Source organism: Styela clava, chromosome 1 (genome assembly GCF_964204865.1).
Source record: "Styela clava chromosome 1, kaStyClav1.hap1.2, whole genome shotgun sequence".
Taxonomy (NCBI): domain Eukaryota; kingdom Metazoa; phylum Chordata; class Ascidiacea; order Stolidobranchia; family Styelidae; genus Styela; species Styela clava.
This window is the reverse complement of record NC_135250.1, coordinates 29,326,299-29,338,840: the sequence shown is the minus strand read 5'-3', so window position 1 is coordinate 29,338,840 and position 12,542 is coordinate 29,326,299. Positions and strand designations below refer to the sequence as shown.

Below are 12,542 nucleotides of genomic sequence, written 5' to 3'. Positions count from 1 at the left end.
TTTTTTATTGTCATTTAATAAGATAGTGTTGTACCAAACCATTAGATGTGTAATGACTATAAGAAACGTCAAAGGACCATTATTCCACCAGAACGAGTCATCCATCTATTGTCCCCACGGTCGAACCTAGCAATTTGTAGATCAAGTCCTAACATTATATAATTCTACCTCTTCCGAAATAGATATGGGAAATGGTCCCAAACCTGCTTTAGTTGTATTGTGAGAGAAATAAACTTGTCACGATCGTAGAACACTGGGAATAATGTACACGCTGCTGTATATGAGAGATATGAATATGCCCTGGGTATTTATTTGGGTCATTTTGTGTAGATTCAATTGTGGAAACATAGAACAGAAATATAGTCGGTTCGTCACGCGACCCATAAAGTACAAGATATTTAGATTACAATATTGTCAGCCCGCTTAAAAACTGTGGCGTTATTAAAAATTGAATATTTTGTACTCCATGGGATCGCCTGCTCTTTGTTACGATTTTCTGTGCTGTTGAAACTGTATATAACCTAGCCGAGTAGCCGTGGTGAATTGGCAATATTGAGTCAAGGATTTAAAGTAACAGCAGAAAACATCTTGCTCATTATAAAACAAGTTTTCAATAAGCGTGAGTTATTCGTTTCACCATGATCTGGAGAGAGAAGTTTTAAAATGTGTGTTGTGTAAAACAATTATTTTTTGTAGCTATAACTTTTCTACACCCAAAATACGAAATAGAATAAATAGAAATAGTCAGAGGTTTTATACAATCCATCTATCAGTACTCTTTCCACTTTTAGTTGAGGAGCCTCGTTCAAAGCAAATTCGTGACCTTTCTATCAGTACTTTCTACAATTTTAGTTGAGGGCTTGGAACCTTGCTTTGTGCGAACTCGCAACTCTTCCTATCAGTACTTTTTAAGTTTTATTTGAAGACGTGGTATCTTGTTTTGAGCAAACTCGCGACTTTTTATCAGTACTCTTTCCACTTTCTTGTAGGAGGCTCGGAACATTGCCTTGAGCTAACTTACAATCCTTCTATCAGTACTTTTTTCGCCTTTAGGACTGGGAGCCTTGCTTTGGGAAAACTGTTAACTTTTATATTAGTACTCTTTCCACTTCATGTTGAAAAAATATCCAAACTTGTATAATTCACTATCATTAGATTTATACTTATATCCGAATATCGTTTTTAGCTGGCTATTAAATCGAGGTGATTTATTAGCAATCATTCGGTTTTACAATCTTATTATTCAAACTAATTACTTAGCATATACCGCAGGGGATTATTACACCTATTATAGGAGTAAAACCAGGCTAAGTAAGGATTTATTACTTAGTTATAAAAGGTATTGTTATGTTGCAGTAAGCAGGTATAATACAATTAAGTATTGAGGTAATAATAGACTTGTAGGAAAGTTAAGCATAGCAGTTTTGCGAAGTTATGTGTTGCTTCTGCAGTATAGAAATAATTTATGAGGGAAATGGCAGACAGAGAGTTTCCGCAAAGTTGAAAAAAATAGATATATAAATAAAAGAAAAAAGTATAATTTATTTAGTGTTTATTATGTCAATTTAATTATATCAATTGATATAGTTATTGATAAATATTTATTCTAAAATTCGTACCAAAGAGGTACTGGTTAAAACTTTCAAAACGGACTCAATATGTATATACTCCAAAAAAAAATATTGAAAACATATCAACCATGTTGGAGTACCACTAAATATATGTTGAAATATTACGATTATCAGCGGCTTATTGACCTAACTAGAATGTTCTACAAATTGCCATACGTTCTTGCGAAGGGGTCCTTTATGAGCCCATTAACTTGTATAGGAAAATGTTACACAATCACTAAATTCAACAATAATACGCGATTTGTTGAACGTATTTGAACAACTATAGCTGTTTTACTAGTCCGCGAGTTCATATTTTTGACTCAAGTACTTGTATAGTTGATTGTATTAGAGCCGCACCTCAATGTATGACATAACACGCACGAGACTTAACAAGATGTTTCAATTTACAATGTGACTATTTGCTTTGCTTATCATTCAAGTCACAAAACTTGTCAGCGTTCAGATTAATCATTATAGTTCAGATTAAATGTGCTCACATTGGTCAGTTTTTAGTGGTATTGACAACCAGAAATAGGATTAATTTGATGTATTGTTTGCAAATCATCATATTTAAGAGAAATCCGTTAAAGTTCCTCTATATCCTTCTGGGGTGAATATGTATGTACAGTAAGTATGCATTACAAACATATATGAATTTTCTGATTGTACAGATTGTAATGTTCATAGTATCTATTGAATTTTACAAACAAATTACACATCTACTAGTAAATTTGCGCTAATGATTTGGTTCCTGCGGGACTAACTACTTATCCATAGCTGACCTCGGCCAGACGATACATTACAGAAATATATTTATGTTAGTGTGCAGCAAGACTTTAAATCACTTAAGATCATCTAGTATAGTCAGGCAATATTGTTCAATTTAGGTAACTGCCATGTTTAAACTATATTCACAGTGTATTATTTCTAATAGTTTCTATGGTAAACGCTATAGTTACACTTCTATAATGGGATCAGATGAAAAATGTGGATGTAAGTCAGTTTGAGTACCCTCTATAACAGGGGTGGGCATGGTTTTTGACACAGGGGCCAAAACTTTTGCCACCTGGATTGGCGGCCCATGTAAGTGTGACGTTAGAAGTTACATTTTATGAGCAATATTTACAGTGTTACAAAATCAAAAGTTGAAAACAATAACCTTCGTGCCAAAACTAAGTTTAATCGCAATCGCAACAAATTCATTCGGCATATTTTCAACTAAAACATCAAAATTTAGTTTTAGTTGGGTTGTGGCAGCATCAGACGGGCCAGATTGAACTACCCAACGGGGCGGATTTGGCCCGCGGGCCGTAGTTTGTCCATGTCAGCTCTATAACTGCGGGCCAAGCTTGTGTCGAAGTTCTAATAGATATAAACCCTTGTGTGGGGACGCTGAAAATGTCAACGGAAATTTAAAAGTGAAGAGTGAGTAAAAATCAATTGAATATACTTGTAACCCACTCGAGCTTAATGGGGAAAGGGCAATCAATTTTTTCCGTGTTCTGCAGCGTATTGGAAACACAGAAGAGAGAGAAACAGCACAAGTTGAATAACTTAGTATATGTTAGCGAGCGGTTACTATCAGATTTAAGCTTGTGAGCAAATGCGTAACTAGTAAGAAGCAATAAGTTTTGCCGACGTTGTACCAACGCAGGCACACTTTATCAGTATAATTCAAGTGTCGGCAAAAGTTATATTGTTTGCTTATTAACAAACTATTATTATTTTTTGTTAGATTCTGCAGGTAGTTACTGGCAGGTACTCCTGAGTAAGTGCAGAATCAGAATCAGGAATAGTTTTTCAAACTTTACCATTTTTTCTTGTCTATTTCACGACACACTTTTGAGAAGAAAAACAGTCGGCAAACATGGTATTGTTTGTTTCTTACTAATTGTATGTATACTTACTTTAGCGTTTACCGGCATTAGACTCTGATAGTGAGTAGTTACTGTCAGGTTCCTTTGAGTAAGTTATGCGCAAATGATAAAAGTTTCATTCAATTTGGAATCTCTATACGGACAAGACCTTTTGTGAAAAATGACAAGTGTGGGCAAAATTTGTATCGTTTGCCTGTTATAAATTGTACATGTGCCTATTACAGTGCCTACTTCAGTACTTATTAGACTCTGCTAGCGAGTAGCTACTACCATACTACTCTTATTGGCTACGTATTGCTTAAATGGTAAACATTTTGCCATCTTTACGAATCCCATGCGGACAAGCACTTTATTTTAAAAAGGCAGTTGTCGACAGAACGTGTGTTAGTTGTTCATGTTATATCTATGAGTTGGACTCAAAAATAGACTCTTTTGTGATTTCTTTTTCATAGTGGCTAAATCATAAATGATAAATATTTCACGAATCTCCATATGGACAAGCACTTTTGTTGTGAAAAATGGCAAGTGTTGTCAAAACTTGGATCGTTTGTTACATGCTAGTACATGTACTTACTTTAGAAGTGTATTTGGACTAGAGAAGCGACTCTGTTGGCGAATATTTACTTATCTTGCAGCAAGACTCTTGAATCACTTGGAATATATAAACCTCCATAATACCCAATTAATCCCACAAATGGAAAGTGTTGATATAACTTGCACCGTTTGCTTGTTGTGTACATGTACTTACTTCAGATCTATTATTTGGAATCAAAAGGGCGGGTCAACTTTATTCATCATTTATTGTTCTTGAACCATGACATGCGAGTCATGTAGGTATAAGTATGGGTTGAACCGAAAGTAAATATTGACTGCTCTTACGTTGATGTACAAAGTGTGAAGACTATTTCATCAAGGACAATTCTGACGTGTGATGGTTCAGTGAGATACTTTAGTTTTTGCTCGCTTAGTGTATTTGAAAGATAAGTAGATTGTTTGATCTAGTTTATATTAAAGGAGAGGCCAAAGTTGTACAGAATTAGATAAACAAAATAGCCACACTAAAACCGTTTAGACACACTAAAAATGAATTGATGCTCGGTTAGTGTATTTGAGAGAAAGTAACTTTGTGACATGATTAATTGAGTGTATAAAAGATAACTATCCTAAGTAATTTTCAACAGTCTCGCTGCACACTAACATAAACATATTTCTGTAACGTTGTCGTTTCGCCTGACCAAGGTCAGACATACATAGTTCAACTATAACAAGAAAGGCAAAGTTAGGTGCATATTTGAACAATCGGTGTAAAATTATGGGTGTTGCGCAAGTTAAATAATCAATAAAATTGGCGAATTCTTGACTAAACAACATATAAAGATAATTGTTTGAAAATAAGTTATAAAGTAGACATGCTAAACATGAATTGAATTAATAATGTTCCTAAAAGTGCCTTTCTTATAGAAAATATTTGAACTCAGCGACAAAGTATATTACCATTATTTAAAGGGCAATTCTGGCTCGTCATGGTTCAGTGAACAAATGACTTAGTTTACAAATAAAATGTGTATCAAAGAACCCATCTAAGCAAAAGTGTTGACAACGTTTACATTAAAATATAGTCACAGTGGTACTCCCGTAGTATGTGTACCAGGTCAGGGTGAGGCCATAATTTTATTTCGATTTCTTATTTTAGTCCTATTACGAGTTCGGGGACTGTCTGTGTTAGCCGAGTGAATATACCCTGGCCATAGGTTTCAGTCCATTTACACAACTTGATGTGAAATAGGCGAACAAAATTAGTGATCCCCATATTAGTGCATACCCCTCTGAAAATATTATTAAAACATGTCTAATAGATAGAAAATTTATCTTAAGTAAAATTCTAGGAAATTTCCTTTCTTACCAATCAATCTTGCTTCTAATAATAAGGGAAAGTATCGACTTAATTTTGATGGAGCGAAAGTCCCGATTGAAAATCTAAATGGGCGGAAATGATTTAATTCGAAATCCGATACCAAGATAAATAAGTAGGTGAATCAGTTGTTAACGAGAATAGATACAACACAGAGAATAAGTGATTACGATGTCGCAAACTATGGCTCGGATTACGCGACCTATTGTAGGTGTGATGTAGTGAAAGTTTGAACAGTGTAAGTGGGAAGATTTGTACGGGCAAAGTGCCCAGGGTATTACGCCAGATAGTCGCGGATTGAAGGCTGGTTGCTTTAGAAACTTCTGGGATGTACAAAACTGCATAGGGAGCAAGATATAATATTTTTTTAGATTTGAATATTTACAATTATTGATGAAATAAACTAGAACTGTTCTCGAATACTCTACTACTCGTTTTCGATATTCACGAACAAGATTTAAAATCAGAATTTGGCGAGTTTAGTTAGTGATTGGCAGGCGTTTTTATAAAGTATGCAGCGTGTAGCACGTATGTATACTTGAAATGAGAAAGATTTTGCAGAAATCCCAAAAATTTCTCTGAAAGCCTAATATTTTCTTTTTCGAAGTTCACCAATTCCTATTTGGAACATACACATGCTTGATTGTTAGACTTTAAGTTGATTTAATGTTTTGCATTGTTGATAATTGAAAAGTGGCAATTGGATATCATTCGACAATAATAACGAGAAGTAAATCGGTTTACTGACAGTTAAAATGTTGCTCAAAACTATTATAGTTGAAAGAAAATGATGTAAGACTCGAATTTCATGAGCGGTTCATAATATATTCGTAATCTTGCGGACCCCGACAAGTTCGACGTTTTAACAGCTCTTGACTGGAATGATACGTTTAGTTATTGTATATTAGTTCACAGTCCTGTAACCCATCCTAGCCCGATCATATATGATAATAGTTTTTCAATTCAGTCATTTTATTGATCAAATGCCTCTCGGACATTGCCATCTGCATTAGATAACTTTTGACCAGCGTTTCATTCTCGATGACGTAATTCACTGAGTTCTACATAAGAATTATACCCGATAGCTGACCACAATTTAATAAGCCTATTCAACGACAGATTGTCCGCTCAATTTTCATCGAATTTGTTTCCCAAAGTAATATGAAGTCTCTATTCACTTTGCGCTCATTTCCAACTTGATCGAAATATCGATACTAATTCTTTTTGCAGATGTCCCAACGGTATTAACATAGTAAATATTTTCAACACTGCCTATTTTACTTTTTCCATTTCGGTTATTTCTGCCAAAACAAATTAATTAATCCAATGTTTGGATCAGGGCATAACCAGAAATTTTTGAAAGGGGGTTTCCAAAATTTCTAATCGTCAAGTTAGATTGTAACGGCTAGCGGGTCTGAAAAGTGGGTGTCGGGAGTATTGAGGGTATAAAGGAGGTATGTATGATACAGAAAAATGCATTCCATTTATTTACATAAACAAAAAGGGGCAAAACGACCCCCTTGGTACCCCTGGTTGGGATGTTTGTTCGAAATTGACAATAAAACGGTCAATTTTATAAAAAAAAATAATGAACTGTTTTTGTATCAACTTTAGCGTCGGACACGTAATACACCTCTTTATTTTTATAAAGTTGAATATTTTCCGTAAATGAGGAAATCCAATTCGAATGAGGAATTGAAACGTCGTTTAAAATTTAAATGACGAATTTGTGAGCATCTCGGACGCTACGCATTTGGCATATATCATCATATTCAATATTTCTCCTAAACAATTCTAAATTTCTAAAATATTCCAATTCGAAGTTTCCATAATACTTTTTATGCAGTCGGTGACATTTCATGTGACAGCGCCTATAGTGTGTTTTGTATCCGTTTCAATACAATAGTTTAGCGTGCTATTCAATAATCCAATATTACAGAAACGATTGGCTAGATATTGAAAACGTCCATTCATAACAATAAGAACGCCGCGAATAAACATAAATTCAATACTAATGCGGAAGAGTTGCTGCCGCGTGCACTCCCATCTGCTTATCGGAATACAGTAAGAGAAATTAGGACGATATGTGGAACTTCACCAATAGAAGAGTTGAAAAATAATTCTAGGATGTGTTCCTGACATATGAATAGCTGTAGGCTAACGCAATTTTTTTTAATACATTTTTTATGATAAGTGGTATTTACAGTGAGACACAAAATCCTATGTCTTTTTCAACAATATTTTACTCCATTTTTGTTCTTGGCTTACTGTTAATCATTCCTAAACAAATCGAAATAAATGATATTGAGCGCTTGGATTGCTTCGACCGTAAGAAAAGTCTGTAAAAAAGTTTTTTTAAACTTTCGACAGATATACAGCAGTAGATGCTTGTACCTGGTCTTGTTTAGGGTGATTAATAAGAGTGATAAAAAAGATTAATTAATAAGAGTGGATGATTGAGGTAATGAATGAGTAGAATTCTTACTGAATTGTTGCTGTTAAATTTAGTTTTTATTTAAACTTCAAAATTGTCAGCAGAATCCATTCAAACTTAGGTTGAAAAGGATTTTTAGTGAAGCGCGTCCAAAATTTTAGTTCTATTGGAGTTAGCTGTCGAAGTGGGATTTTTAAACTTAAATTGATGTTTTCTTTGAATGGGATTCGAAATCGAAATCAGTTTTCCGAATTGATAAATTTTCCTTGACTCAAACTAGCCCTGTAGGAAAGTGTAAAACTTCCCGCTATTGTAGGCCATGTTTTGACGAGGCACTTCAGGTACTTGAGAAAGAAAATCTGAAGTGAAGTCTAGATCGCTGTAAGCAGTTTTCCTTTCGAGGATTCGTTGTGTAAGACTTCAACCTTAGAAGGTCTGTTTCTATCGCTTGTATTCTCACTGTGCTGTATTAATGATATGTGTGGGCAGTTTAATTGAGAGGAAATTGTATGCTTTGTGAAGATTACGGGGAATCGATATGTTTCTATTATTATGTTTTGTTTGCGATATTCAGTATTAAGTCTACGAATACATAGAGCAGTGGGTATCCGTAGTGTGTGTACCAGGTTAGAATTAGGCCATAATTTTATTCCGTTCTTCTTTATTTTAGTTATATTTCGAGATCGGGGACTGTCTGTGTCAGCCAAGTGAATATTCCCCCTGCCAATAGGTTTCAATCCGTTTACAACTAGATGTATAATAGGCTCAAAAAATTAGTTATCTCCATATTGGCACACACACGTCTAGAACCCCGAGTAGTGATGTTGGTACATTTAGTATAGGGCAGGCGAGTATAAATAAATTTTTAAGCTTTTTCACATTGGACTAATTGATCGCAACACTGTTTTATGATATAATACGACCCTATACAGCTTTAAAGTTTGGTGGAATGCATTTGCGAGATATATATTTGTGGTGTTAATAGTGTGCGACCGTATAGTCACCGTACGAATACATAGAGTTATTACATAAAGTATAGGGCATTCGAGTTAGTATTGTGACAATATCCCTCGCCGTGGTTTATTAAAACTGAGCCTTCTTGATAATAATTATTTAAGAATATTTCGCCAGATTAGTATTTGTGCTCTGATGGGGCAGATCGTATCTTAGTTTTGTTAGTGGACAAACAGTAGAAAAGGAAAAGTAGAAGCCAGTTGTTGTAAATTGTATTTGGATGATTATTTAAATGAAAAGTAAGTTGGTTTCATCAAATGTTCGGGTGTTTTTCGCATACAGTAGAGCTGTGTCCTAAGAATAGTTTTAAATCTCGCGCCACCAGCATGAAAATCTTTGAATTCTTGTAAATTCTAGTCAATGGCCCGGCACCATACTTTGAGGACGTTGTTACTTTCATGAAATACATGATGCTATAAAAACATGTTTTTGTCTTGTTTTACTGTCTTAGTGCTATATATATGCAATATAAATAAATATATGGAATTATAACCCTAACGAGTTAATTCAAGTGTAAAACTGTACATACCATAAGAAAGATATTTAAATATGGGAAATTCATTGAATTCTAACAAAATGGATAGCACTAAACATTGGAATCCTTATGTCGATGACTTCAGTCGTTCTGGAAGACGAAAAAGTAAACGATGGAGTTTACGAAAACCCAGAGGATACTATAAAAGTAAGTTTTATAATTACTCAAGTAGGATCTGGAAAGCGGTCTGTTTTACCACATACAGTGAATATTCAAATGAGGCGGTTATGTAAGATAATTGTTTTTTCTCCATCGGTAAAGAGATGATAAAAAACGATTCAAAGGGCAAAGATGATAAAACATGGGAGCAAGCTTCTAGCGCGTTTGGCGCTTTCATATGTACAAGTTTCGGTTCAACCATCGATCTGTGCATTCTTACCTACAACCTAGGATGTGAAATGGTTCTCAGTTTGAATCAAAAGTTCCCAGACTACTACAAGAGTCCTATGTGTGTGGCAAAAGCTTGAAACGTGTTCTATAATAAAACGTTTTGTTGTTGTATCACAAATGCATGTTTCTTATGACTGGTTATAATGTCGTTTTTAATGCGACGTTGGACGCTACAGTTGGAAACGCAAAAACTGTGTTTATTCGCTCAATTATCCGGTTGATGGGATTTTGGAACGTTTTGTTGCTGTATCACAAATGCATGTTGCTTAGGACCGGTTATAATGCCAATTTTTATTGTGACAGTTTGGAACGAAAACACTATCTTTTTTTTCACACGATCATCCGATTTAGGGTATATTTTTCTTCGGCTCAATTACGATTGATGAAATGTTCTGAGAGTCCTATGTGTGTGGCAAAAGCTTAAAGCGTGTTCTATAATAAAACGTTTTGTTTCTGTATCACAAATGCATGTTTCTTATGACTGGTTATAATGTTGTTTCTAATGCGACGTTGGACGCTACAGTTGGAAACGCAAAATCTGTGATTATTCGCACAATTATCCGGTTTATGGGATTTTGGAACGTTTTGTTGCTGTATCACAAATGCATGTTGTCTAGGACCGGTTATAATGCCAATTTTTATTGTGACAGTTTGGAACGAAAAAACTATCTTTTTTTTCGCACGATCATTCGATTTAGGGGATATTTTTTCGGCTCAATTAGAATTGATGACATGTTCTAAGAGTCCTATGTGTGTGGCAAAAGCTTGAAACGTGTTCTATAATAAAACGTTTTGTTTCTGTATCACAAATGCATGTTTCTTATGACTGGTTCTAATGTCGTTTTTAATGCGACGTTGGACGCTACAGTTGGAAACGCAAAAACTGTGTTTATTCGCACAACTATCCGGTTTATGGGATTTTGGAACGTTTTGTTGCTGTATCACAAATGCATGTTGCTTAGAACCGGTTATAATGCCAATTTTTATTGCGACAGTTTGAAACGAAAAAACTTTTTTTTTCGCACGATCATCCGATTTAAGGGATATGTTTGTGGCTCAATTACATTTGATGATATGTTCTGAATTGTGAAATATATCTTACTTCAGACAAATGATTTAAATCGCATATTTAGCATAAATCGTGGTAAACCTGATGTCGGGCATAAAAACCCTTCGCCAGCAATACCATTGGGTCACAGACTCACAGGTCTACTTTTTCCGCTAGTCACCACGATAAGACAATGTTTCTTGTTGTTTACACGTTACTAGAATTAGCTTCCTTTCGAGCATTGTTCCATAGAAATCCTTTAACTGTTTCCATTGTTTCATTATAATGCCGATCGAGAAAAACAATGGCAAAGTTTTTAACACTATTATTCACGAATAATGACTCGACCAAAAAGTACGACGGAGCGTCGTTCGCTCGCTTTCGAGGACCCTTAGCCAGTAATCTAGTAGGTATTGTGATTACGCCGGCATGAATTGCGTCACATGATTACGTAATTTGTTTGAGCTATGTTTATTGGTTGATTAAAATCACGTGACTTTTAAAGTGGTTCAAAGTACCTGTCAGCAAGTGCTCTTGATGTTTGCTGGCTAGAGCCGCAAACAAAATGTAGATTAAAGGCATTTATATCATCCACCAGCCATTATACATGCTTCATTATCTTTGAGCACGAAATATTGTCTCAAAAACACAACGAATAGGGGGTCTTGTTAAGTGACATTTATATTTCTCAATAATTATGTAGATAACACACCACTGAATTCAAACGTTTTACGCATTTCAAAAACGTTTGTTGAGGTATGCATATATAGTCATAGTGTGGGTTTATAAATCAATTTTAGAATTTCAACTTAAGTCTCGAACGTTGAACTCAAAATGAAAGTTCCTGTAATGATGCTAAAATAAATCATCACGTATAAGGCCGCCCACACTCACATTGCCAACTATTTGCAATAAACACAAGACCCCCTACTGAATTCATTTGCCTCAGGGTAAATCCGTTTGATCTAGGCCTATTTATTCAAATTCCCGCAAGCACGACTTTTCTCACCTATGTCATTTGTATAAATGATCTCAATATATACTATCCGCTAGATGGTGCTACAGAGAGGAGATCTAGCAATTTCAACAAATTGTCTGAGGTGATGATGATGATACTTTGATTCAAAGGTTAATTAAGTTTCTACCGCGCCCGTAATATCTAGCAGCCACATGTCACTAAAATACTAATGAGATAAATGATTAACTTCCGCGTAGGAACAATATTTGTTCATTTCTCCACATCTCTTAATATACGAGAGTGTAAATAAACGTAAAATGATCTTGAATTTTATAGTAATTTCGCCAATGATTTGTTCACTTCACTTCTGTATTAGATAATACGATTCGATATAAGTTGTTTTAAAGTTTGGAAAAATGTCTTCAAAATTTGGCAAAATGAATAAATTTGTAAAATTGCGGGATGCATATTCGTGGTGTTAATTGTGTGTGCCCGTAGTCACCGTCATCATCGTCTTGCGAAATGTTCTAGTTAATCTTAAACTTGTTGGAGAAAGGGGCGGATAACATAAATTCAAGTAGCGTCAAACGTATAAATGAGAAAACAATTGTTTGCTTGTTCGAGGGGCGCCAGGTAATTCTAAACATGTAAACGTGACTTGGGTCACGCCGAGTAATATAATCAGTATTGTAAAACATATAACACACGATACCAAGGAATACAGACATTTTATTGAATGAAGTTATTCTAATCGTTTGAAA

At 34.9% G+C, this 12,542-nt stretch overlaps 1 protein-coding gene across 2 annotated transcripts in view; it reads left to right on the top strand.

Moving 5' to 3' along the window:
• The window catches only part of LOC120334720 (uncharacterized), a 91,446-nt gene that overhangs the window by 40,438 nt on the left and 38,466 nt on the right, over positions 1–12,542 (top strand). The window contains exon 1 of one of the 2 annotated variants that reach the window (XM_039402218.2): positions 9,312–9,532. The exons of the other annotated variant lie outside the window; for it this stretch is intronic. Within the exon in view, the coding sequence (XP_039258152.2) occupies positions 9,400–9,532 (133 nt within the window). The 5' untranslated portion in view covers positions 9,312–9,399. Of the gene's footprint in view, positions 1–9,311; positions 9,533–12,542 lie in introns of those variants that run through there. 2 annotated transcript variants of the gene reach the window in all.